The 24,407-nt window shown below is 47.4% G+C and overlaps 1 protein-coding gene across 2 annotated transcripts in view; it reads left to right on the top strand.

The window, feature by feature from the left end:
• LOC143765774 (serine/threonine-protein phosphatase 4 regulatory subunit 1-like) overlaps positions 1 to 24,407 on the top strand; it is a 105,597-nt gene that overhangs the window by 55,111 nt on the left and 26,079 nt on the right. Inside the window, exons 8-13 of one of the 2 annotated variants that reach the window (XM_077252798.1) lie at positions 8,521 to 8,586; positions 8,875 to 9,033; positions 13,116 to 13,282; positions 13,523 to 13,609; positions 13,814 to 14,190; positions 16,406 to 16,590. In XM_077252798.1, the coding sequence (XP_077108913.1) occupies positions 8,521 to 8,586; positions 8,875 to 9,033; positions 13,116 to 13,282; positions 13,523 to 13,609; positions 13,814 to 14,190; positions 16,406 to 16,590 (1,041 nt within the window). The remainder of the gene's footprint in view (positions 1 to 8,520; positions 8,587 to 8,874; positions 9,034 to 13,115; positions 13,283 to 13,522; positions 13,610 to 13,813; positions 14,191 to 16,405; positions 16,591 to 24,407) is intronic. The other variant, XM_077252799.1, reaches the window with a different exon arrangement.

Raw genomic sequence — 24,407 nt, 5'->3', positions numbered from 1 at the left:
CTAGCACAAAAGGCCCGCCAAAACCTAGAAACAAACTGGGAACCTCTATCGGACACAATATTCTCCGGAATGCCATGCAGACGAACCACATGCTGAAAAAACAACGGAACTAAATGAGAAGAGGAAGGCAACTTAGGCAAAGGTACCAAATGAACCATCTTAGAAAACCGGTCACAAACCACCCAGATAACCGACATCCTCTGGGAAACCGGAAGATCCGAAATAAAATCCATAGAAATATGCGTCCAAGGCCTCTCAGGGACCGGCAAAGGCAAAAGCAACCCACTAGCGCGGGAACAGCAAGGCTTGGCCCGCGCACAAGTCCCACAGGACTGCACAAAAAAACGCACATCCCGTGAAAAAAAAAAGGCCACCAAAAGGACCTACCAACCAAATCTCTGGTACCAAAAATCCCAGGATGACCAGCCAACACAGAACAATGAACCTCCGAAATCACTTTACTAGTCCATCTGTCAGAAACAAACAGTTTCCCCACTGGACAGCGGTCAGGTTTATCAGCCTGAAATTCCTGAAGAACCCGTCGTAAATCAGGGGAGATGGCAGAAAGAATCACCCCTTCCTTCAGAATGCCAACCGGCTCAAGGACCCCAGGAGAATCAGGCAAAAAGCTCCTAGAGAGGGCATCAGCCTTAACATTCTTAGAACCCGGAAGATACGAGACCACAAAATCAAAACGGGAGAAAAACAGGGACCATCGGGCCTGTCTAGGATTCAGCCGTTTGGCAGACTCGAGGTAAATCAGATTCTTATGATCGGTCAAGACCACAATACGGTGCTTGGCCACCTCAAGCCAATGTCGCCACTCCTCAAATGCCCACTTCATAGCCAACAACTCACGATTGCCGACATCATAATTGCGTTTCGCAGGCGAAAACTTTCGAGAAAAGAAGGCACACGATTTCATCAAGGAACCATCAGAATTCCTCTGAGACAAAACGGCCCCTGCCCCAATCTCAGAAGCGTCAACCTCAACCTGAAAAGGAAGAGAAACATCCGGCTGACGCAACACAGGGGCAGAAGTAAATCTGCGTTTAAGCTCCTGAAAGGCAGAAACAGCCGCAGAGGACCAATTCGTCACATCAGCGCCTTTCTTCGTCAAATCGGTCAGGGGTTTAACCACACTGGAGAAGTTGGCAATGAAACGGCGATAAAAATTAGCAAAGCCCAAAAATTTCTGAAGGCTCTTCACGGATGTGGGCTGGATCCAATCATGAATGGCCTGAACCTTAACCGGATCCATTTCTATAGATGAGGGAGAAAAAATGAAGCCCAAAAAAGAAATCTTCTGTACTCCAAAGAGGCACTTAGACCCCTTCACAAACAAGGCATTATCACGAAGGATCTGAAATACCATCCTGACTTGTTTCACATGAGACTCCCAATCATCTGAAAAAATCAAAATATCATCCAAATATACAATCATGAATTTATCAAGATAATTCCGAAATATATCATGCATGAAGGACTGAAACACAGATGGAGCATTAGAGAGTCCGAATGGCATCACAAGGTATTCAAAATGGCCTTCGGGCATATTAAACGCAGTTTTCCATTCGTCACCCTGCTTAATACGAACAAGATTATATGCCCCTCGAAGGTCAATCTTAGTAAACCAACTAGCCCCCTTAATCCTAGCAAACAGATCAGAAAGCAAAGGGTATTGGAATTTGACCGTGATCTTATTCAAGAGGCGATAATCAATACAGGGTCTCAAGGAGCCATCTTTTTTGGCAACAAAAAAAAAACCTGCTCCCAATGGTGAAGAAGATGGCCGAATATGCCCCTTCTCCAAGGACTCCTTAACATAGCTCCGCATGGCGGTATGTTCTGGCACAGACAGGTTGAAAAGTCGGCCCTTAGGGAACTTACAGCCTGGAATCAAGTCAATAGCACAATCGCAGTCCCTATGCGGTGGAAGGGAACTGGACTTGGGCTCATTGAATACATCCTGGAAATCTGACAAAAACTCAGGAATTTCAGAAGAGGGGGAGGAGGCAATTGACATCAAAGGAACGTCACCATGAACCCCCTGACAACCCCAACTAGTCACAGACATAGATATCCAATCTAATACCGGATTATGCACCTGTAACCATGGGAAACCCAGCACAATAGCATCATGCAAATTATGCAACACCAGAAAACGACAATCTTCCTGATGGGCTGGCGCCATGCACATGGTCAGCTGTGTCCAAAACTGAGGTTTATTTTTAGCCAACGGTGTAGCATCAATGCCCCTCAAAGGAATAGGACTCTGCAAAGGCTGCAAGGGGAAACCACAACGTCTGGCAAATTCTAAGTCCATTAAGTTTAGAGCGGCGCCTGAATCCACAAATGCCATGACAGAAAATGACGATAATGAGCAGATCAGGGTCACAGATAACAGAAATTTAGGTTGTACAGTACTGATGGTAACAGAACTAGCGATTCTCTTGGTACGCTTAGGGCAATCAGAAATAACATGAGCAGAATCGCCGCAGTAAAAACACAACATATTCTGACGTCTGAATCCTTGTCGTTCAGCTCTAGACACAATCCTATCACACTGCATAGGCTCAGGACTCCGCTCGGAAGACAATGCCATAGTGTGCACAACTCTGCGCTCGCGCAAGCGCCGATCAATCTGAATGGCCAGAGACATAGAATCACTCAGACCAGCAGGCGTGGGGAACCCCACCATAACATCTTTAACGGATTCAGAAAGACCCTTTCTGAAAATTGCTGCCAAGGCATCCCCATTCCATTTAGTCAGTACAGACCATTTTCTAAATTTCTGGCAATATGATTCTGCCGCTTCTTGACCCTGACACAGGGCCAACAAGGTCTTCTCAGCATGATCCACTGAATTAGGTTCATCATACAATAACCCAAGCGCCTGAAAAAAGGTGTCTACATTAAGCAACGCCGGATTCCCAGGTTCCAGGGCAAATGCCCAATCCTGGGGGTCACCACGCAGCAGAGATATAACAATCTTAACCTGCTGGATGGGATCACCAGAGGAACGGGGTTTCAGAGCAAAAAACAGTTTACAGTTATTTTTAAAGCTCGAAAATTTGGACCTGTCCCCAAAACACAAATCAGGAGTTGGAATTCTAGGCTCTAAAACCGGAGTCTGAACGATATAATCGGAAATACCCTGTACTCTAGCAGCAAGTTGATCCACACGAGAAGCCAATCCCTGAACATCCATACCAGCGCCGAACTCCTGAGCCACCCAGAGGTAAAGAGGGAAAAAAAAACACAACAGACTACAGAAAAAAAAATGGCTCAGCACTTTCCTTCCCTTCTTCTGAGATGCGGTTAACTCATTGTTGGCCAGTTGTACTGTTATGATCTGGTGGCCTAAGAGCAGCATGAGACGTACTCTGGAGAAGGTGGTACCTGTACTGACCGCAGACCCTGAACTTAACACCGCAACTAGAAGTAGCCGTGGAATGTACCTATCACTCCCTAGACATCTCGACACAGCCGGAGGACTAATTAACCCTAGAGATAGAAAAGGGAAAACTATCTTGCCTCAGAGAAAATCCCCAAAGGATAGACAGCCCCCCACAAATATTGGCTGTGAGAAGAGAGGGAAAAAACATACACAGACTGAAAACAGAATTTAGCAAAGGAGGCCACTTCTAGCTAAATAGAAAGGATAGGACAGAGTACTATGCGGTCAGTAGTAAAACACTAGAAAATATCCACCACAGAAAATACAAAATCTCCACAGCTAACTAAAGATATGGAGGGTATATCTGCATCTCCAGAGATACCAGCTTGGCTAAACAAATCCTTATACTGACCAAGCTGGACAAGACAAAAACATGGAAAAGAACTGAACAATAAGGCCACAGCATGTGGACAGCAAAAAATCAAGGCCAGAACTTATCTTTGTTGAAATGAACAGCAAAGCAGGAGGGACCAGGCAGGGATGTGAATCCTCCAGGAACAATGGACAACTGGCACTGACTAAAGGGTCAAGCAAGACTAAATAGCCCAGTCAGAATTGCAGAAAGTGAACACACCTGATAAATGCTGCGATTCAGAGACAGCAGCACTACCACTTACAACCACCAGAGGGAGCCCAAGAGCAGAATTCACAACACGTGACTCTCTGTTGTCAACAAAGCTTGGGTCAGGGAGATCGTCACCCAAGGTTAAAAGATAAAATGTTCTCCTCTCCCATGCAGATGTTTTTTCATGTCCCACATTCCAAGAATCACATCTCAGGTCCCTCGTTTCTTCCAAGCCATCGACTTTCTCTTCCAGTCAGGGGTCATCATAACCATTCCCTTTTAGAAACGCCTCTCTGGTTTCTATTCCAATCTTTTCGTGGTCCCAAAGAAGGACAGTTCACTCCGTCTGATCCTGGATCTCAAGCTACTAAATTGGCAGGTGTGATTTCAGAATGGAATCCCTCTGCTCTGTAATTGCCTCTATAGAACCTGATGAGTTCCTCTGTTCAGTAGACATCCAGGATGCTTATCTCCACATCTCAATCTGCTTGGCACATCAGAGGTTTCTCTGCTTCGCTGTGCTGGGGGAACGCTATCAGTTCACAGCTCTTCCCTTCGAGCTGCTCCCAGAGTGTTCACGAAGGTTATGGCGGCTGTCATGCCCATTCTTAATTCAAAAGGGATTATAACCATTCCCTACCTGGATGACCTGATCTAGGGCCTGCCGAGTTCGCATATCGGCTTCAGGAAAATGGCCGCCGCGATCTCCATCTGCGCACGCGCGGCATTCCGCGGCCATTTTCCTGAAGCCCCGGGCAGCAGAGCGCTCCATCTGCGCACGTGCGGCCTCAGGAAGATGGCCGCCGCCAGCGATAAAGCGGTGAATAGCGCAGATCGCGCTCTTTCTTCAGCTGCGCAGTGCATTCCGCTGTTGGGCATGCACAAACCACTACGCCACCAGTGGAAAGATAAGCGAGATCTGGGGGAGAAGAAGCGATTTCACCACGCCCATTTGACCAGACCACCTTGATTGACAGACGAAAACGGCGACTTTGGTAAGGTATTTTGGCAGCATAGGTGGGGAATCGGGGTACACAAAATACACTATTGTCCAGCACAGCTCAGGCCCTATTTAATGGTATTTTTATCTCATACTGAAAAAGCGGGGTGACAGGTTCCCTTTAATCGCATCAGTCCTGAGAGAGGCAGGTTTCTTGTCCCAGATCATACAGACCATGATCACAGCTAGGAAACCTTCATCCTCACGCATCACCAGACCTGGAAGGCCTTCTTTCGCTGGTGAGAGGATAGTCACATAGCACCCATGGTTTTCCCCTTCCTTCCATCCTGGTGGTCTTACAATCAGGGCTGGAGTCCGGTTTGTCCTTTAGCACTCTGTGGTCAGGTATCGATGCTCTCAATTCTGTTTCTGCGTAATTTGACCTCTCATCCCTAGGTCAAGCCCTACATTCAAGGTGTTGCCCGCCTAGTGCCACCATATCGTCTTCCATGTCTCTCCACAAGCTAGACCTAGTCTGAGCCTTACGTCTCTACTCCTCAAAGACAGCATCCTTCAGGCGTTCAGATGCCTTGTTTGTCATTCCTGAGTGTCATCATAAGAGACTCCCTGCCTCTAAGTCTGTTTGCTTACTGGATCCGCTCGGCTATACTGAAAGCTTATAGAGTTAAGGACAGACCACCCTCTCCGGGAGTGAAGATTCATTCAACCCGTGCAATAGGGGCCTCGTAGGCTGTTCGCCATCAGGCTTCTACAACCATGAACTGATGCAAACCCTCAAGAAAATTGAAATTCTAGGTTGTTAGGTAGCAAAACATGGAAAATGCCAAGGTGAGGGAATACTTTCTCAAGCCACTATATAACCTTCTCCCCAATACCTGTTATTGCTATCTCTAAGGCTAAAATTAGATGGATGTCGCCTTTCTCAAGGCAGACATATCTGCAATATTTGGATGTGACTGGGTTCGTATGCAGCTCCTCACCCTGTTCCACATCATGGATGGGTACAGGAGGGTCCTGCCATTGAAACGTGAACTGACTTGTTCACAAAAAGGAAAGACTAGTGCGTGCTGTAATTTTTTTTTCCCCATTTGTGCATATGGATCGAAACCGTGTTTGTCTGAACAAGACCTAACAAAGTAGGAAGGGTGGAGCCATCTGATTTTTGTCAGATAGCTAGGAGAATGATGAGTAGGGTTGAGCGAATTTGTTCGGGTCCCTGCTTATTTGGCAAGCTATATAGCACTTACAGAATAAGCTGCAGCGGGAACCCGGATACATGGAGCGCGCCGGCTGATCAGCTCCACAGCTGCATATGTCGCGGCTGTGTCATTGTCACAACACATGCATGGAGAGCCTGTGTGCTGGGTTCTCCATGCTTGTGTTTTCCCTGTGACACAGCCACGACACATGCAGCTGTGCAGATGATCAGCCGGCGTGCTTTATGTATCTGGGTTCCCGCTGTAGCTTATTCGGTAAGTGCTATAGCTTGCCGAATAAGCAGGGACCAGAACAGATTCGCTCAACTCTAATGATGAGAGGCAAGGTTTTATGTTGCCTTTGTGCTATGACCTTTAATAGGAAAATATAATATGTTGCCATGGGCAGAGAATTATATTTACAACATGATTTCCTACTTACATTAAAAAAAAATTATAGTGTTAATTTGCCTTTATTTTGACTGATTTTATCCAGTGACTTTCTTGTCACATATCGGAAGTTAATCCTCCACATTCATGGCTTTGTTAAAGGGACTCTGTCACCCCCTCCAGCCGTTAGAAACTAAAAGAGCCACCTTGTGCATCAGTAATGCTGCATTCTGACAAGGTGGCTCTTTTAGTTATTGGTGCAGTCAAAGCAGAAATAAAGCATTTTATATTTTCGCAAAAATACTTGTCTTTAGTCCTGGAGGCTGGTCTTAACCCCCCCTGCTGCAGACGCCACACTGCCGTCACTCAAGGCTTCTTCTGCGCCGGGCGCCGCCCCCTCCGCGCTGTTTTCAAATCAAATCCAGCACCTGCGCTGTTTTGTTCTGCTTGGGGCAGGCGCAGTGCGCATGCTCAGGAATCCCAGCCCCGCACTGTGCATAATGCATAACACACTGCGGGGCTGGGATTCAGAAGCTGGGTGGCCGCACAGGTGCAGTCTGCGAGACTGCATCTGAGGTCAGACGGGCAGCGCTCACTTCGCCTGCCCCAGGCAGAACAAAACAGCGCAGGCGCCGGATTTGATTTGAAAACAGCGCGGAGGGGGCGGCGCCGAAGAAGCCTTGAGTGACGGCAGTGTGGCGTGTGCAGCAGGGGGGTTAAGACCAGCCTCCAGGACTAAAGACAAGTATTTTTGCGAAATTATAAAATGCTTTATTTCTGCTTTGACTGCACCAATAACTAAAAGAGCCACCTTGTCAGGATGCAGCATTACTGCTGCACAAGGTGGCTCTTTTAGTTTCTAACGGCTGGTGACAGAGGGGGTGACAGAGTCCCTTTAATGTTTCTGAAAAGCGGTTAAACTAGTTACAGACACTGTTATAGTGAAACTTTGAATCAGATGTCCTGCAGGCACGAGGTATCCTGCATTAGACGGGCGAGTGTATCTGAAACAGAAATGTCAATGTACAATGCATTTACACTATCCTATTATTGAGAAGAAGCGCTCCTAGAAATGCTAGTTTCCTGATAATCAGCCATTGTAAACAAGCTGCCGATCACCTGACAAATGAGCTAGACGCTCGTCCTTCAGTTGAAACGATATTCTCGCTGGCTTAAAAATCATAGCTCTTGGCAGCACATCATCCTGTGTAAATAAAACGTGTGCTGCCGAGAACAATGACCATCTGTGCGTGCAGAACAATTTATTGGAAGTGCGGTCAGCCTGTGTTAACAGGTTATTTAAGGAACTTTGATCGTGAAAAGTGTAGTCCGCAGGTCATGTAATGTAAAAGCACCTGGAGTGCAAGCAAAGGAATACTCCCAAAATCCCATATTTATCTCATTTCTAAAAGTATTCATCACATTTGCACACTCATTTTTCATTAGACGTTAGATCTTTCAAGACTTCAATTGATGTCAATAGGTTACCTTTGTAAGTACATATCGAACATTTTGAGCTGAAGGTCCATTTTTTTTTCATATTTTTGTATTGTGGTTCCAGCTCCTTTTTTACCATCATACAAAGCTCCATGTACTTAGTATAACCAATAAGATAAATAATCCAGTCCTGGGTGCCTTTACGTCTTCCTGTCTTCACAGTAAGCTCCTAATCGCCCCCTAGAGGTGGCTGCAAGCTGCTGAAATATTTTTCATCTTTATGACTGTCCTCTGTATCAGACAACCAAGGCTCCATCCACTATTATGGCATAGCGAGAAGTAAATTTGCACACATTTTTGGACTGATATAGACTAAAAGAAACATACGGTAATCGTGTTCAAGGGAGAGAAATTCATCTGCCATGATTCTTCTCTTGAGAAGATGTGAAAGCCATTGTTTACTTGGAAACTGGGAGATTAAGGTTTTTTTTTTATCTATTTTTATATAAAGGTCTGTGCTGCTAACTTTGGAGACGTTTGCAATGCCGTTGGCCTGGAAGCTACTGAGAAGTTTTTGGTAAGGATTTAGACTGCATAATCATGTTGTGTTGACCATGTGGGATCAGTTTTACCCGAAAATGGGCAAGTTGTCTTTGGTCAGGCTTGTTCATTCACATCTTGATTTGCTCTTCCATGTGACGACCGTCTTGTAGTATGCAGTGTTTTCTTGGGTCAATAGATAGTGTCCTTCTCTGAAAGGTAATTTTACTATAACCCAAGAGAACATTGCAGATGGTCGGGGGTGCAAAATGTGGACTTGGAATAGTCTAAGTTCTATCTCTATGTATAACTAATCTGTTTGCAGATCCCGAAGTTTCTGGAGCTGTGTTCTGACAGCGCTTGGGGGATGCGTAAGGTGTGTGCCGAGTGCTTCATGGCCGTGTCCTACACAACATCCAGTGAGGTCAGACGGACCAAACTCTCTCCTCTGTTCATAAACCTGATTAGTGATCCCTGCCGTTGGGTAAGTTGCTCGCCATTATCCACTTCCTTCTGAAATTATTAACACCTTCCCGATGAGGCCAGTTTTCTTTTTTTTGTGCTTTTTGTTTTTTTCCTCCCCTTATTCCAAGTGCCATAACTTTTATATCAGTATGATGACTTGTTGTCTTGTGGGACAAGATGCGGTTTTGAATGACACCATTCACTTCACCATTCAGCGTACTGTAAAATGGGAAAAAAAATTAAGGTCAATAAAATGGTAAAACACCCACAATTCCACCATTTGTTTTGTTCTTATGGTGTTCTTTGCACGGTAAATGTGCCCCAACAACATGATTCTCCAGCTCAGTACAATTACGGTGGTAAATAGCTTGTATTGTTTGGGCTTTTTTGTTTTTAAGTGCTAAAAAAAAAGTTTGTCATCCTTGTCTGTAAAACTTGTTCCGTCTTTGTTTTTCCACTGATAGAGCTGTGTGAGCTACTGCTTTTTTTTAAGTAACGAACTGAAACATTCGCTGGTACTTTTCTTCATCATATGATGTTTCGTTCAGATTATTTTTGTTGTTTTAGGGAAATCTCAATTTTTATCATTTAGATTTTTATTTTTTAACCATTTGAGTCAATTTATTTCATATTTTGATAAATCAGACTTTAATGGACACAGTGATACCGATTTTATTTTTTTAATGTGGGAGTAGAGGGTGATTCAAATTTTTTTTTTTTTTTTTTTTTTTTTTTTTACTTTTTATTACTTTTTTTTTAGTCCCCCTGGGGCTTTAACTTATGCTATGTATGCAGTAGATAGACTTATTGACGTTCTGCTATAAAACCTATACACAGACTTGGCTCCTTAAAAGGACAATGATTGCAACCATGGGGGCCTCCAGTAAGTCCCTGGTTGCCTTGACAACCCATCTGAACCCCGCAATCATCATTTTGACAGTGACATTTAAATGGTCCATCTGCAGGGCAAGCTCTGGTCGCTGCAGTTATAGACAGATGCTGGCTTGTACTGAGCATGGGGGAGGCTCCGCTCCTGAATTGGCTCCATACATGGGGATCCGACATAGGAAGTGCAATTATGATGTCGGAAAAGGGATAAAAGACTTGCTCTGCTCGCCATTCTGTAAAAACTATAGATGAGCTCCCGTGATAAACCGTAAAGCTTTACAAACACGAAAAAAATATGTATTGCTGTTTGTCGAGCATGCGCACCTGAGCTCCATTGCATTGTTGCTTTTCTGAGCCCCGTTCTTCATTTCGCCGGGGGTCCCAGTGCTCGTACCCCCTGTGATCAGTAAGATATTCCCTATCCAAAAGATAAAGGATAACTTATTAACAAGGTGTAAACATTTTAAAGTATTCCCACCTCTTACGTTTTTTGGCAAATCCACAGGATATGGATTTCCACAGCAGAAACCTTCACCTATCAAATTGGGACCCACTTGCGCACTAACCAGGACTAGAACCGTAACTCTGTATATGTAGACTTTTCCATTGATTTGTATCGGAGTTCTGAAAAATGCTGAGCATACTTAATAAATGTCTGGTAGATACAAGTCCCGCAGCTGGATCCTACATTTGTGAATATGCCGTAAATGTGCGATCTAGGAATAACCCTCTAATTCTTCTTTTGGACAGTGCAGCCCCATTCTTTTCTGTGTCTTTGTATATAAATTTATTGCTGGATGTTTAGACATGGCCATAGCCCTTGGCTCACTGTATTATGTCCCATTACTCCTTTCCTTGCTCCAGCGGAGCATACACACAGTGTAATTTCACTGCTGACACACCAAGCCTGCTTTTCCAGGAGCTGATAGGCCTTTCTTACGAGCGGGCACAAGTCCTGCCAGTGGGGAGAGGTTTATTGTTTCTGCCATGCCATGTGCTGGAGGCGGCAGAGCAGCTGGAGGCAGCGCGTTCCTACAACATAAGTGCTTCCAAATGGCAAATTGCTGACAGCAGGCTGGATATTAATAATGCTGGCGACATTAATAGAGCGACTGCTCAGATCGGAGACGCTAACTCGCTCATATTACCAAGCGCATTGGAAAACTAATGATTCAGAACCTCTCAAATGTGTTTGCACTTAAGATTTTGGGGGAGGGCATTGGTTTTGTTTCATCATCTATGAATTGTATTTCTGCCTGTAATTAAGCACAGTCTCTGAAATTTATTTGAAACCTTGTGGTTATTTTATAGCTTTTTCTATTATATTATTTTAACTATTTACTGTCTGATTTTCACTTCATATTTTCTTGAACAGGCTGGTGTGGTTATTTTATGTGTCGCCTGTGTTTTAGATTGCATGTAAAACTCGATATACAATAGCCGACCTGGGTACTAATCAACTGCCTATCAATTGCTTGTTTGCTGATCGGCGGCTCTTTATTAGCCTGATTACACACAGAGGACCGCTCCTCATATGTGCACTAAATGATCTGTAATAGATCGCTCGTAGCGCATGAGCTGACATTGTTCTCGGCAGCACAGATGCTGTTTGTACAGGACAGTATGCTGTCGAGAATGATGATCTATTGTTAAGCACGTTTCACCCAACGAATGAGCCTTTGCTCATTCGTCGAGTGATCGATCAGTAGCCGGTTTAGGCTGCACAATTATCGATGAAATAAGCTTTCCTAGGGGCAATTAAAATAGGCCATTAGTGTATATCAGGGGTGGGGAACCTCAGGCCCCAGGACCATTTACGGCCCTCAATGACCTTTTATCAGGCCCCCGGCAGATTCTCAGGGACCGCATTCTTGGGCAGGGAGGTGTATTTTGATTGCAACCAGCTCATTCATTTCTTCTTGCTCTGTTAGCACACACACTTCTTTGATGGGACCCTAAATTTAATATTTATCAAATGTCTCTCCACTAGGGTTGAGCGAAACGGGTCGGCAATTTTCAGAAGTCGCCGACTTTTGGCAAAGTCGGGTTTCATGAAACCCGACCCGACCCCTGTGTGGGGTCGGCCATGAAGTCGGCGATCTTCTGAATCTGGAATCGGAATTCTGATACCGATTCCCGATATGTTTAAGATATCGGGAATTGGTATCGGAATTCAGATTTAAGTGTAAAATAAAGAATTAAAATAAAAAATATCGCTATACTTACCCTCTGACGGGCCCTGGTACTAACCGGGAACCTTCCTTCCTTAGAATCAGCCTTCCAGGACCTTGCGGTGACGTCGCGGTGACGTCGCGGCTTGTGATTGGTCGCGCGGCCGCCCATGTGACCGCTCGCGCGACCAATCACAAGCCGCGACGTCACCGAAGGTCCTGTAAGGGCTGATTCTTAGGAAGGAAGGCTGCCGGAACGAAGCCGACTGTGAGTATATTCCTATTAGGTATATACTCACCCTCGGACACGCCCTGCTTCTTTCCGGCAGCCTTCCTTCCTAAGAATCAGCCCTTCCAGGACCTTCGGTGACGTCACGGTGACGTCGCGGCTTGTGATTGGTCGCGCGAGCGGTCACATGGGCGGCCGCGCGACCAATCACAAGCCGCGTCGTCACCGCAAGGTCCTGGAAGGCTGATTCTAAGGAAGGAAGGTTCCCGGTTAGTACCAGGGCCCGTCAGAGGGTAAGTATAGCGATATTTTTTATTTTAATTCTTTATTTTACACTTAAATATGGATCCCAGGCCCTGAAGGAGAGTTTCCGCTCCTTCAGACCCTGGGAACCATTGGAAACCCAATGCACTGCATTGGGTTTCGAGTTTCGGCCGACCCCGACCCCGACTTTTTTATAGGATCGGCCGATTTCACTCGACCCGACTTTTGAAAAAGTTGGGTTTCGTGAAACCCGACCCGATCCTATAAAAGTAAAGGTTGCTCAACCCTACTCTCCACAGCTAAAAGCCTATTGCAGGTAGGATCAGCATTAATTGCCCTTTAAATATGTAGGCTTATTGCCGTGAGAGGCATATATTCAATGTTTTTCATACATCTTGGCGCTTACATAATGCTGCTGTATTCTTTTGTTTGTATATTAGTCATGGCAGCTTGCATCTGTTCACACTAGCTTTGTTCTGCTTGGAGGTGCTGGTCAGTTGTTTTTTTTAAAGTTTTCTGTTCTATTAATTGTACTGATTTATGTCACAGGTTCGTCAGACTGCATTTCAGTCTCTGGGACCCTTCATCTCCACCTTTGCTAACCCGTCATCTGCTGGGTTATATGTGAAGGAGGATGGGACGCTGAGCATTAGACCACCCACAGATGACATGCTGACAGACACCAGTGCTGTGGACAGTGCACATTGCAGCTCCAGGTGAGACCACCAATAATTATATTTAGCACGTGGATATGCAGATTTCTTGTATGAATATCTGGGGACACAGCACTATGGGTAAAGGACTGCCTCCCAGCTATACAGGTTATACCCTAGAACAGGATAATTTTTTTTTAGCTTGCTGGCAGTAGCAGGCAGACTTTGCACTCACCTTCTCTTAATCGTATAAATTGCTTTTTACCCTGGACAACAAACTCTTCTGCTGCTATGTTTCCACAGTTGGAACATTCTTGATGGTGGTTTTGGTGGTGACCAGGTCCATTCTACCTTCCATTCCGGTGGCATGTGCACACAAAGAACAGGACTGTGCGTCAAAATATTTGTTTTTCTGTTACTTTTTTTGTCACCCAGCAAATTTTTGTATCTGTTAGGGCCTGTTCACACTGCTTTGTCTCTTGCATTTGTCTTGTCCAGGGTTTTTATCGGAATAGGTGGGAAAAAAATTGCTTTTTGTGTGTAAATTGTTTAGGTTAAATGACCTACTTTTATATACAACTTTTCTGTCTCCAGCATCGACAATATATTCACCGAAGCAAATCGGACCAGTCCAAATTCTACTACCAGAGATAACTGCAGCGATTATTACAGTAATAGTGAACATGTCACTAGCAGTCCTCCCGCAGAATGCGATGGCAGCCACAGCAGGAGACCCCCAGCCGGCAGCTCTACAGAAGGACGGCCTGATGTTTTTAACTCCTTCTTATACTGGAGAAGCCCTCTGCCCGACATAAGTGAAGAGCTAGATTTACTGCCTGTAGCTGAGTCAAAGAAAGACACTGACCAGGAATCTGAGTCTAGTCTCATTTGCAAGTCCTACATGGCCAGTAGTGACATAGAGAAGGTTCTCCAGAGCTTGAAGGGGCACATGGATGATCCGGACGTCCAAGGTAATTTACCCCCCCAATGGCATGCTCGCTAAGACCAGTGTCTGGCACATACACATTCTGTTGATACTGTGACCCTATTACTTTTATATAATTCGTACGCTGTAATAATACAGATATCGTATATACTCGAGTATAAGCCGACCCGAGTATAAGCCAACCCCCCTAATTTTGCCACAAAAAACAGGGAAAATGTAATGACTTGAGTATAAGCCTAGGGTGGAAAATGCAGCAGCTACTGGTAAATTTCATAAATAAAAATAGATACCAATAAAAGTAAAATTAATTGAGACATCAGTAGGTTAAGTGTTTTTGAATATCCATATTGAATCAGGAGCCCCATATAATTCTCCATACAGTTTATGTTGGACTGCATAAGATGCTCCATATTAAAATATGCCCCATATAATGCTGCACAAATGTTGATTATGACCCCATAAGATGCTCCATAGACACATTTGCCCCTTATAATGCTCCACAAATGCGGATTATGGCCCCATAAGATGCTCCATAGAGATATTTGCCCCATATAATGCTGCACATGGCCCCATAAGATGCTCCATAGAGATATTTACCCCATATAATGCTGCACATGGCCCCACACAGATATCTTCCCCATGTAATTTTTGGGGGCTGAAAATCCCCCTCTCGGCTTATACTCGAGTCATACGCAGGGGAGGGGGAGCGGGGGCTGTCTAATAATACTCACCTGCTCCTGGTGCGGTCCCTGCACGTCTTTTCCCTGGCGCCGGCAGCTTCTTCCTGTACTGAGTGGTCACATGGTACCGCTCATTAACAGTAATGAATATGCGGCTCCACCTCCCATAAGGGTGGAGCCGCATATTCATTACTGTAATGAGTGGTAACGGTGACCGCTCAGTAGAGGAAGAAGCTGCGGCGCCGGGGAAGCAGGGACTGCACAGCGCCAGGAGCAGGTGAATATAACGAGGAGGGGGAGCGCTGCGCGATATTCACCTGTTTCCCGTTCCAGCTGCCGCTCTGTCTTCAGCGTCTTCTGCAGTGACGCTCAGGTCAGACGTCGTTAGTGCGCACCCTCTGCCTGAACGTCAGTGCAGAAGACGCTGAAGATGGAGCGGCGCTGGAACGAAGTCAAGTGAATATTGAAAGTGCCGGTGGCCTGAGCGACGGAGAGGTGAGTATTAAATTTTTTTATTTTTTTTTATCGTAGCAACAGCAAATAGGGCAAGTGTCTGGAGCATCTTCTGGGGCCATGACGTTTGTGCAGAACTATAATAGGGCAAGTGTCTGTATGGAGCATCTTATGGGGCCATAACGTTTGTGCAGCACGATAATGGGACAAGTGTCTGTATAGAGCATCTTATGGGGCCATAACGTTTGTGCAGCACTATAATGGGGCAAGTGTCTGTATAGAGCATCTTATGGGGCCATAACGTTTGTGCAGCACTATATGGGGCAAGTGTCTTTATAGGGCCATAATCAACGTTTGTGCAGCACTATATGGGGCAAGTGTCTGTATGGGGCCATAATCAACGTTTGTGCAGCACTATATGGGGCAAATATCTTTATGGAGCATCTTATGAGGCCATAATCAACATTTGTGCAGCATTATATTGGACAAATGTGTCTATGGAGCATCTTATGGGGGCCATTATTAACCTTTATGCAGGATTATATGGGGCATATTTTAATATGGAGCATCTTATGGGGCCCATCATAAACTTTATGGATCATTATATGGGGCCCCTGATTCAATATGAATATTCAAAAACACTTAACCTACTGATGTCTCAATTAATTTAACTTTTATTGGTATCTATTTTTACTTTTGACACTTATCGGTAGCTGCTGCTTTTCCCACCCTAGGCTTATACTCGAGTCATTGAGTTTTCCCAGTTTTTTGTGGCAAAATTAGGGGGGTCGGCTTATACACGAGTATAAACGGTAATTAACCTATATAGTAAACGTATTGAAGAAAAAAATCTTAACACTGGAATTGGCTTTTTTTTTGCTTGCCACCTTGCATGTAAAAAATACATAATAAGAAAAAAGCAATCAAAATGCAAGGCAATAAAGATTTATCAAAACTGGTGTAAGGAAAGTAATGCAGTTCCTGTTCAGAAACTGTAAGATCTATTTTTCAGGGATCTTTGGATAATAAAGGAAGCTAGATAATTGGCAGCCCTGAGATGTAGCTAACATTTATTAGAATAATAAAGTTTTCATTCTGTCCTTTTAGCCCAGGTTCAGGTGCTGTCAGCGGCTCTAAGAGCAGCAGAACTAGACTCGGTAACTCCAGAGGAAACGGCAAGTTCACAGGAGAGCAGTCAGCAGTCTGAAGAGACCCCAAGTAGTGTCTGCACCCAGTGTCCCAGCCCTACACATCAAGATCAAGAGGAGCCCAACCTCAATTCTCAAAGCCCAGTGAGTGTTTCTTCTGATCATCCCAAGATCTCTTAAGTCACATCATTATTCAGTACAAACCAGGACAATACATTTTTTTTTGTAGGCTCTGACCTGTAAAGATCCTATTCCACTTTTACCGATGTGAAAATATAAGTGGTATAGTGCACATGCCCGCGATATAGGCTAAGACAGTCACAATAACAGGTTTTTGCTAAATGTTAGGGATGAGAGAGCGCTAAAATTCTCGGATGCTCGTCACTTGAACCGAGCAATTTGTAATGCTCAGATGTTTGTTTCCAGTAACTAGTATAACTGGAATTAATGGGAAATTGGAGCATTTTTCTGGCATACCCTACAAGAAGGTCTGGGGGGCAGTGAAAATGTTGAAATGGATGGAAAAAATGCTGAATGGGAGGAGAAGAGCATGGGGAAGATCCCTGGAAGCATCTGTGATTCCAAGATTACTGCTGAGAACAATGGTGTCACACATTTCCTCCACTTTAAGGACTGACAATAAAACATTCAAAATCTACGAGAAATTGGAGTTTACAGAAAACAAAAATGTTGAAAATGTTGAAACGTTCTTTCCTGTATAATAACATGTACATAAGGCTAAATTTAAAATGTATTTCTCCTTCGCCTCATTGGGGGACACAGGACCATGGGTTATGCTGCTGTCTCTAGAAGGCTGACACTAAGCTGAGACAAAAAAAGGTTAGCTCCTCCCCTGCAGTATACACCCTCATACTGGCTTCCAGACACCCAGTTCAAGCTTAGTGTCCGTAGGAGGCACACTGATTTTTATTCTCATGGATTTTTTCTTTTTAATCTATTCCGGACGAAGGGGGCGACGGATTCTTTCATGGTCCGATCTCCCCCGAACCAACAACAGGCGAGCACGGGAGTTTCACCTCACCGTATCCTCTCCTGCGACGTGGGAGCCACTGCCTGAGCTGATCTTTTTTGGGGCGACGGTTTTTTCCCTAGAAGGGCACCGTTCTCCCCACTTAGTCCAGACGAGCACTGGTGTTTTCCTCCAGTACCCTCTTCTGCAGCCAGGCCTTTTTATGCCGGACTGCCCTGTCCACCAGGTTTCACCCTCGGCTGTACAGAGGCACTAGTACCCGTGGCGTCCGTGCGATATTCCCTGCATCACCACTGCATGCGGCTGATTCAGGGGTGGACGGTTCCTCTCCACCCCCCGTTTCTGGGGCTGGTGGATGGAGGCTTCCCATCCCCTGCACCGTCCCTGTCTTCCACCCCAATTACCTCAGTCCCGGTGCGCTGCTCCATCACGGTAAGTGTCTCGGGGGTAGGGGGGGTGGTCACTGGTCCGGCGGTCCGGAGGGCTCCCCATGTTCTAGTGGCACTCCTTATTCTTGGGCCTCTTGATACCGCGGCCTTCAGCGGCAGCGCGCCAGGCCGATGGTACAAATTTAGTCCCCGGCTTCGGCCTAGACGACCGGGAACCTGGCGCTTCCCGATAGGCTCCGCCCCCTTTTTTTCGCGTCATCGCGCGGCTCCGCCCACCTCTAGTGGCGCTTCTCCCTAGGCTCCGCCCCTTTTCGCTAGGCTCCGCCCCCTTTTCGCGTCATCGCTCGACTCCGCCCCCTTTTTGCGTCATCACGTGGCTCCGCCCACCGGTCCTGGCGCTTCTCGCTGTGTGCGAGATCTTCCCCCAGGTCTCGGCGGCCATCTTGGATCTCATATGCACGCCGCAGCACCAGGTCTCCCAGCTGCAGCGTCTCCCACGTGCAGCTCTGTGCACGCCGGCTGTCGCCTAGTTCTCCTGCCGCCTCCCTCTTCCTCGTTGGGACACAGGACCAGGGTGAGGAGACCGTCAGCTCTCTCCTGCAGTCTCGCTCTCGCTTCCCCTCCCAGGGAATCAGGCTAGCCCCTGGCATTAGTTTACACCATGTCTAAGACTAAGAAATCCACAAAGGTGCATTCGACCTTTTTTTCTGCGTGTACCACCTGCCAGGCTCCACTTCCCCGCCCTCAAAGCTCTCCTCTCTGCTCTGCCTGCGATGCCCCAGGTGCCCAGGAGCCCTCCACCGCCACCGACTCCGGTGTACCTAGCCCCCCCCCGTGGGTTGTTTCACTTTCGCAGTCCGTGGATTTTTTAGCCAACGCCATCAAATCCATTCAAAATCCTCCCGGGGAACGGGGCAATCCGTTACAGGTCCTAAGGGATCCCTACGTAGCAGGGGAATCGTCTACCAGCAGGGGCCGCTCTCCACTTATAGAGGCACGGTCGTCCAGAAAACGGATCCGTACTACCTCTCCTGGGCGTTCACCTCGCCACTCAGTCTCTGGCAGCTCCACCTCTCGCTCACCCTCTTTGGGGGCTCGCAGCGTTCAAGACTCTGAACATGAGTCCGAGGTATCATTGGACCCGGAGGCTCCGGAGTTCAGAGCTACGGTTAACTCCCTCATTGTAGCAGTCAATCACGCGCTTAGGGTGGATGATGACCCTAATTCCGCTCCGGAACACGCGGTTTCTTTTACCAGAACCAAGCGTTCCCACAAGACTTTTGCCTCTCACCCAGCTTTTCTTGATATAGTCAAGCGTCACAGGGAGCGTCCAGATAAACGTTTCTCGGGTAAGAAGGATCTGGTATCGAAGTATCCCTTCTCAACAGATCTCGTGAAAGACTGGACGGATCCCCCTATAGTAGACCCTCCGGTCTCGCGCCTGGCCTCTAAAACACTTCTCTCAGTCCCGGACGGCGCTTCAATTAAGAGTCCCACTGAACGCCAGCTAGACTCCCTAGCTCGCTCAGTGTATGAGGCCTCAGGCTCTTCCCTGTCCCCCTCATTCGCCGCGGCTTGGGTGACTAAGGCAATGGTTTCCTGGGCGGATGCTCTAGCGAAATCTATTCACGAACAGGACCTCCCGTCTGAGATGGCGGACCTGGCTAAGCAGTTAGCCATGGCTAGTGATTATGTGATGTACGCATCTCTTGATGCGGCGAATTGCGCAGCATCGGCGGCCGCTAACGCCATCGCTATTAGAAGGACTCTTTGGCTCAGAGAGTGGCGCGCAGACTCCTCCTCTAAAAAATCTCTGATCTCTCTCCCTTTTCAAAGCGGGCGTCTTTTTGGCGAAAGGCTTGACCAGCTTATTTCCGACGCCACGGGAGGAAAGAGCAAGTTTCTTCCCCAACAGAGGCCCAAGGCGGCTTTCCAGCGTCAACCTTATTTTCGCTTTCGGTCCTTTCGTACCAGCCCAGCCTGGTCCAATCCTACCGGTCGCCCCAGATCGGACCGATCCGCTCGCACAGACAGAGACGTTCGCCCCTCCTTCAGGCCGATCCCTTCCTGGCGCGGAAAACCTAGGCAGCCCAGAACCAGAGGTTCCAGACCTCCCAGATTCCCGTCTCAATGACTCGGGAACGGCGCCAGTCGATACCACCAGAGTAGGCGGACGTCTACTCCTTTTTCAGCAGGCCTGGCTCTCCGTCGTTCAAGACGGATGGGTCAGGGACCTGGTATCGTCGGGCTACAAAATAGAGTTCTCCTCTCCTCCTCCAACCCGGTTTTTCCCCTCTCGTCTCCCCAGCTCGGGAGCTCAGTCTCGCGCCCTTCTTTGCGCTATCCACTCCCTCCGCCAGAGCGGGGTCATTGTTCCGGTCCCGGAACACGAGAGGTTCAAAGGTTTCTACTCAAACCTCTTCGTAGTGCCAAAAAAGGACAGAACAGTGCGCCCCATTTTGGATCTGAAACTCCTGAACAAGTGTGTAAGAGTCCGGCACTTCAGGATGGAATCACTCAGATCGGTCATCTCTTCGTTGGAAAGAGGGGAATTCTTGGCCTCGATAGACATCAAGGATGCCTATCTTCACATCCCTATTTTCCCGCCTCATCAAAGGTTCCTCCGCTTTGCCATTCTGAACGACCACTTCCAGTTCACGGCCTTACCCTTCGGTCTTGCCACAGCGCCCAGGGTATTCACCAAGGTCATGGCGGCTGTCATGGCCATCCTTCACTCGCGAGGAGTCGTCGTGTTACCTTACTTAGACGATCTCCTCATAAAGGGTCCGTCTTTCCAAACCTGCGAGTCAAGCGTCCACATTACCCTGGATTCTCTCTCGCGCCTGGGCTGGCTGATCAACTTGGACAAGTCCTCTCCCGTTCCTGCCCGTCGGATCTCCTTTCTGGGAATGATCCTGGACACCTCAAGGGGGCTGGTTTTGCTTCCTCGGTCCAAGGCTCAAGCGCTTCAGCAGGGAGCCCGAACGCTCCGTCATCTTCGCCCGCGAACCATTCGGTTCGCCATGAAGATCCTGGGAAAGATGGTTGCAGCAATCGAAGCGGTTCCTTTCGCTCAACTCCATCTCCGCCCCTTACAACAGGCTCTACTGGACAACTGGGACAGGAGTCTCCCATCTCTCGACCGTCCTTGCCCGCTGTCTCCGCGGGTCAGACAATCCCTCATATGGTGGACCCTGGGTCCATCTCTTCTCCAGGGGAAGTCCTTCCTCCCGATCCACTGGTTAGTGGTAACTACCGACGCCAGCCTCCTCGGCTGGGGGGCGGTGTTTCTTCATCACTCTGCCCAGGGCCGTTGGATAGGTCGGGAATCCAGTCTCCCCATCAACATCCTGGAGATTCGGGCTAGCAGACTTGCCCTGAGTCACTTTCACACCCTGCTTGCGGGTCACCCTATACGTGTCCAATCGGACAACGTCACGGCGGTGGCTTACATCAACCACCAGGGGGGTACCCGCAGCAGGGCAGCGATGCAGGAAGTCTCTCACATCCTTCGTTGGGCCGAAATCAACCATTCCATCATCTCCGCGGTGCACATTCCGGGAGTCGAGAACTGGGCGGCGGACTTCCTTAGCCGCCAGGGCCTTGCCTCGGGGGAGTGGGAACTCCACCCAGAGGTCTTTCGACAGATCTGTCTTCGCTGGGGGACCCCGGACGTGGATCTGATGGCGTCCAGATTGAACGCCAAGGTTCACAACTTTGTTGCTCGTTCTCGGGATCCCCAGGCCATCGGAGTGGACGCGCTGATATTCCCGTGGCATCAGTTTCAGCTCCCGTACGTGTTTCCTCCTCTTCCCTTACTGCCGAAGGTGATCCGAAAGATCAAGACGGAGGGAGTTCCGGTCATCCTGGTCGCTCCAGACTGGCCTCGTCGCGCGTGGTACGCGGAACTCGTCCAGCTCGTAGCCGACGTGCCCTTGCGGCTACCAGACCGCCCAGATCTACTTCGCCAGGGACCGATCTACCATCAGAGCTCAGGGGCCCTACGTTTAACGGCGTGGCTGTTGAAACCTGGATTCTAACTCGTGCCGGTTTCTCTCAGCAGGTCATTCCCACCATGTTAAGTGCTCGTAAGGCGTCTTCCGCCTCCATTTACCACCGCGTCTGGAAAACCTTCTTCTCATGGTGCAGGCTCCGAGGGCTTCCTCCGCTTGTTTTCTCTATCCCTTGCATCTTGAATTTCCTTCAGTCCGGTCTTGACTCCGGTTTGGCACTCAGTTCCCTCAAAGGCCAGGTCTCAGCGTTATCCGTGCTGTTTCAGCGCAGGATCGCCGCCAACCTCCAAGTCAAGACCTTCATCCAGGGAGTCTCCCATGTGGTTCCCCCTTATAGGATGCCGATAGAAACCTGGGATCTCAACTTGGTCCTGGGGGTTCTTCAGGAACCCCCGTTCGAACCCCTTCAAGACGTTTCGCTCTCTGTCCTCTCTTGGAAGGTTGCCTTCCTGGTAGCGGTGACGTCCATCAGAAGGGTTTCAGAGCTCGCCGCCTTCTCCTGCCGGGCACCGTTTCTAGCCTTTCATCAGGACAAAGTGGTCTTACGCCCTTCTCCGGCTTTTCTTCCGAAGGTGATCTCGTCGTTTCATCTTAACGAGGACATCATCCTCCCTTCTTTTTGCCCGCAGCCCAAGCATAGGGTCGAGAAGGCTCTCCATACTCTAGACGTCGTACGGGCCCTCAGAAGGTACATCTCCAGAACGGCTCATTTCAGAAAATCGGATGCCCTTTTCGTGCTCCCTGAGGGTCACAGAAAGGGTTTGGCTGCGTCTAAATCCACGATAGCCAGATGGATTCGATCTGCTATCCAGGAATCCTATCGGGTCAGGGGCAGCCCTATCCCGGCGGGGATTAGAGCTCACTCCACTCGGTCGATGGGTGCTTCCTGGGCCATCCGGCACCAGGCAACAGCGGAGCAGGTTTGCAAGGCCGCAACGTGGTCCAGCCTGCATACCTTCACAAAGCATTACAATGTCCACATCCAATCCTCTGCGGACGCGGCCCTTGGCAGGCGTATTCTGCAAGCGGCTGTTGCGCATTTGTAGTCAGATGGTGCACGGAGTTATTTGGTTGTATTGTTTCCCTCCCAGGGACTGCTTTGGGACGTCCCATGGTCCTGTGTCCCCCAATGAGGCGAAGGAGAAATAGGGATTTTTGTGTGTACTCACCGTAAAATCCTTTTCTCCGAGCCACTCATTGGGGGACACAGCACCCACCCTGGTAGCCTTGCGGCTCGTTACATTTTTTGGTCTTTGACTGTTTGTTTGACATGTTATATTCTAATGTTTCTTCATATTTTATTGTTATTATCCTACTGCTTTTGCACTGAACTGGGTGTCTGGAAGCCAGTATGAGGGTGTATACTGCAGGGGAGGAGCTAACCTTTTTTTGTCTCAGCTTAGTGTCAGCCTCCTAGAGACAGCAGCATAACCCATGGTCCTGTGTCCCCCAATGAGTGGCTCGGAGAAAAGGATTTTACGGTGAGTACACACAAAAATCCCTATTTTAAAACTAATAATTAAGTAAACTAAAATTGAAATCTTTATTAAAAAATTTGGAATTTCAGGGTAATTTATGAAGGAAGCAAGAACTGCCAAAAATTTTATGGAAGAGGAACTCAGATACACCCTGTATTGGACACATGGAGAGCCTCATACACATTCTGTTCAAATTGTCATGTGGTACTCCTAGACTCATAAAGGCTATGCACTAAGTGCAAAGCCTGACAAAAATTACAAGCAGGGACATCTATACACCATTGAAGACACCAACTGTAGAGCCTCATTCAAATATTGTGAGCAAAATATAGTTGTGGTACTGCTCCACTCATAAAGGAATAACATATAAAGAGAATCATCCATACAACCTTGAATTCACCAACTGGAGTGCCTCATAAAAAATTAAGAAAGTATCATTGTGGAACTACTACACTTATAAAGGCTTTGAACACAGTGCAAAGCAAGGAAAAAATAAGGAGGGTAATACAGTCATCCTTAGACCTTTTGAAGGCTACAACTATAGTGCCTTATTCAAATATGTTGAAAGTGTAGTTGATGTACTTTTACACTCATAAAGGCTTTGCACAAAGTGGCACTAAAAACCCGCTCAGACAAGACGCTAGCAGCAGGGCAGCACATCACCTCCAAGGCATAAAAGGACAGCTCATGCCACGTGTCCAGCTTTGAGACTCCGTAGTTGATGGTCGCTGAGCAATTATTGAGCACGCTGTGTTTTTTGTTTGTTTGTTTTTTTCAGCCAGATATTGCTTAATCACCTTTAAAAACTTTTCCCTCCTTGTCAGAAATACCCGGTCATCAGGGCCTGGACGCTGGGAGGACGTCATGAAATTGGCCCTGGCATGTGACCGTGTACCCCTGCCTCTGCTGTACCTGGTGTGTGTTTCTCCCTCGCCTCTCCTTTTTTGGGAAAAGACTCTTTCCCCCTGCCGCTAGCGTTGTCTGATGGAAATTTTTTCAACATATTTTCCACAATGTCCTTCTGGTATAGCACCTGTAGACCTCTCCGCCTTAGGGAGAGATGCAACGTTCTCCTTGTAGCGTGGGTCTA

This window comes from Ranitomeya variabilis, chromosome 4 (genome assembly GCF_051348905.1).
Source record: "Ranitomeya variabilis isolate aRanVar5 chromosome 4, aRanVar5.hap1, whole genome shotgun sequence".
Lineage (NCBI taxonomy): Eukaryota > Metazoa > Chordata > Amphibia > Anura > Dendrobatidae > Ranitomeya > Ranitomeya variabilis.
This window is presented reverse-complemented; position numbering and strand designations above follow the sequence as displayed.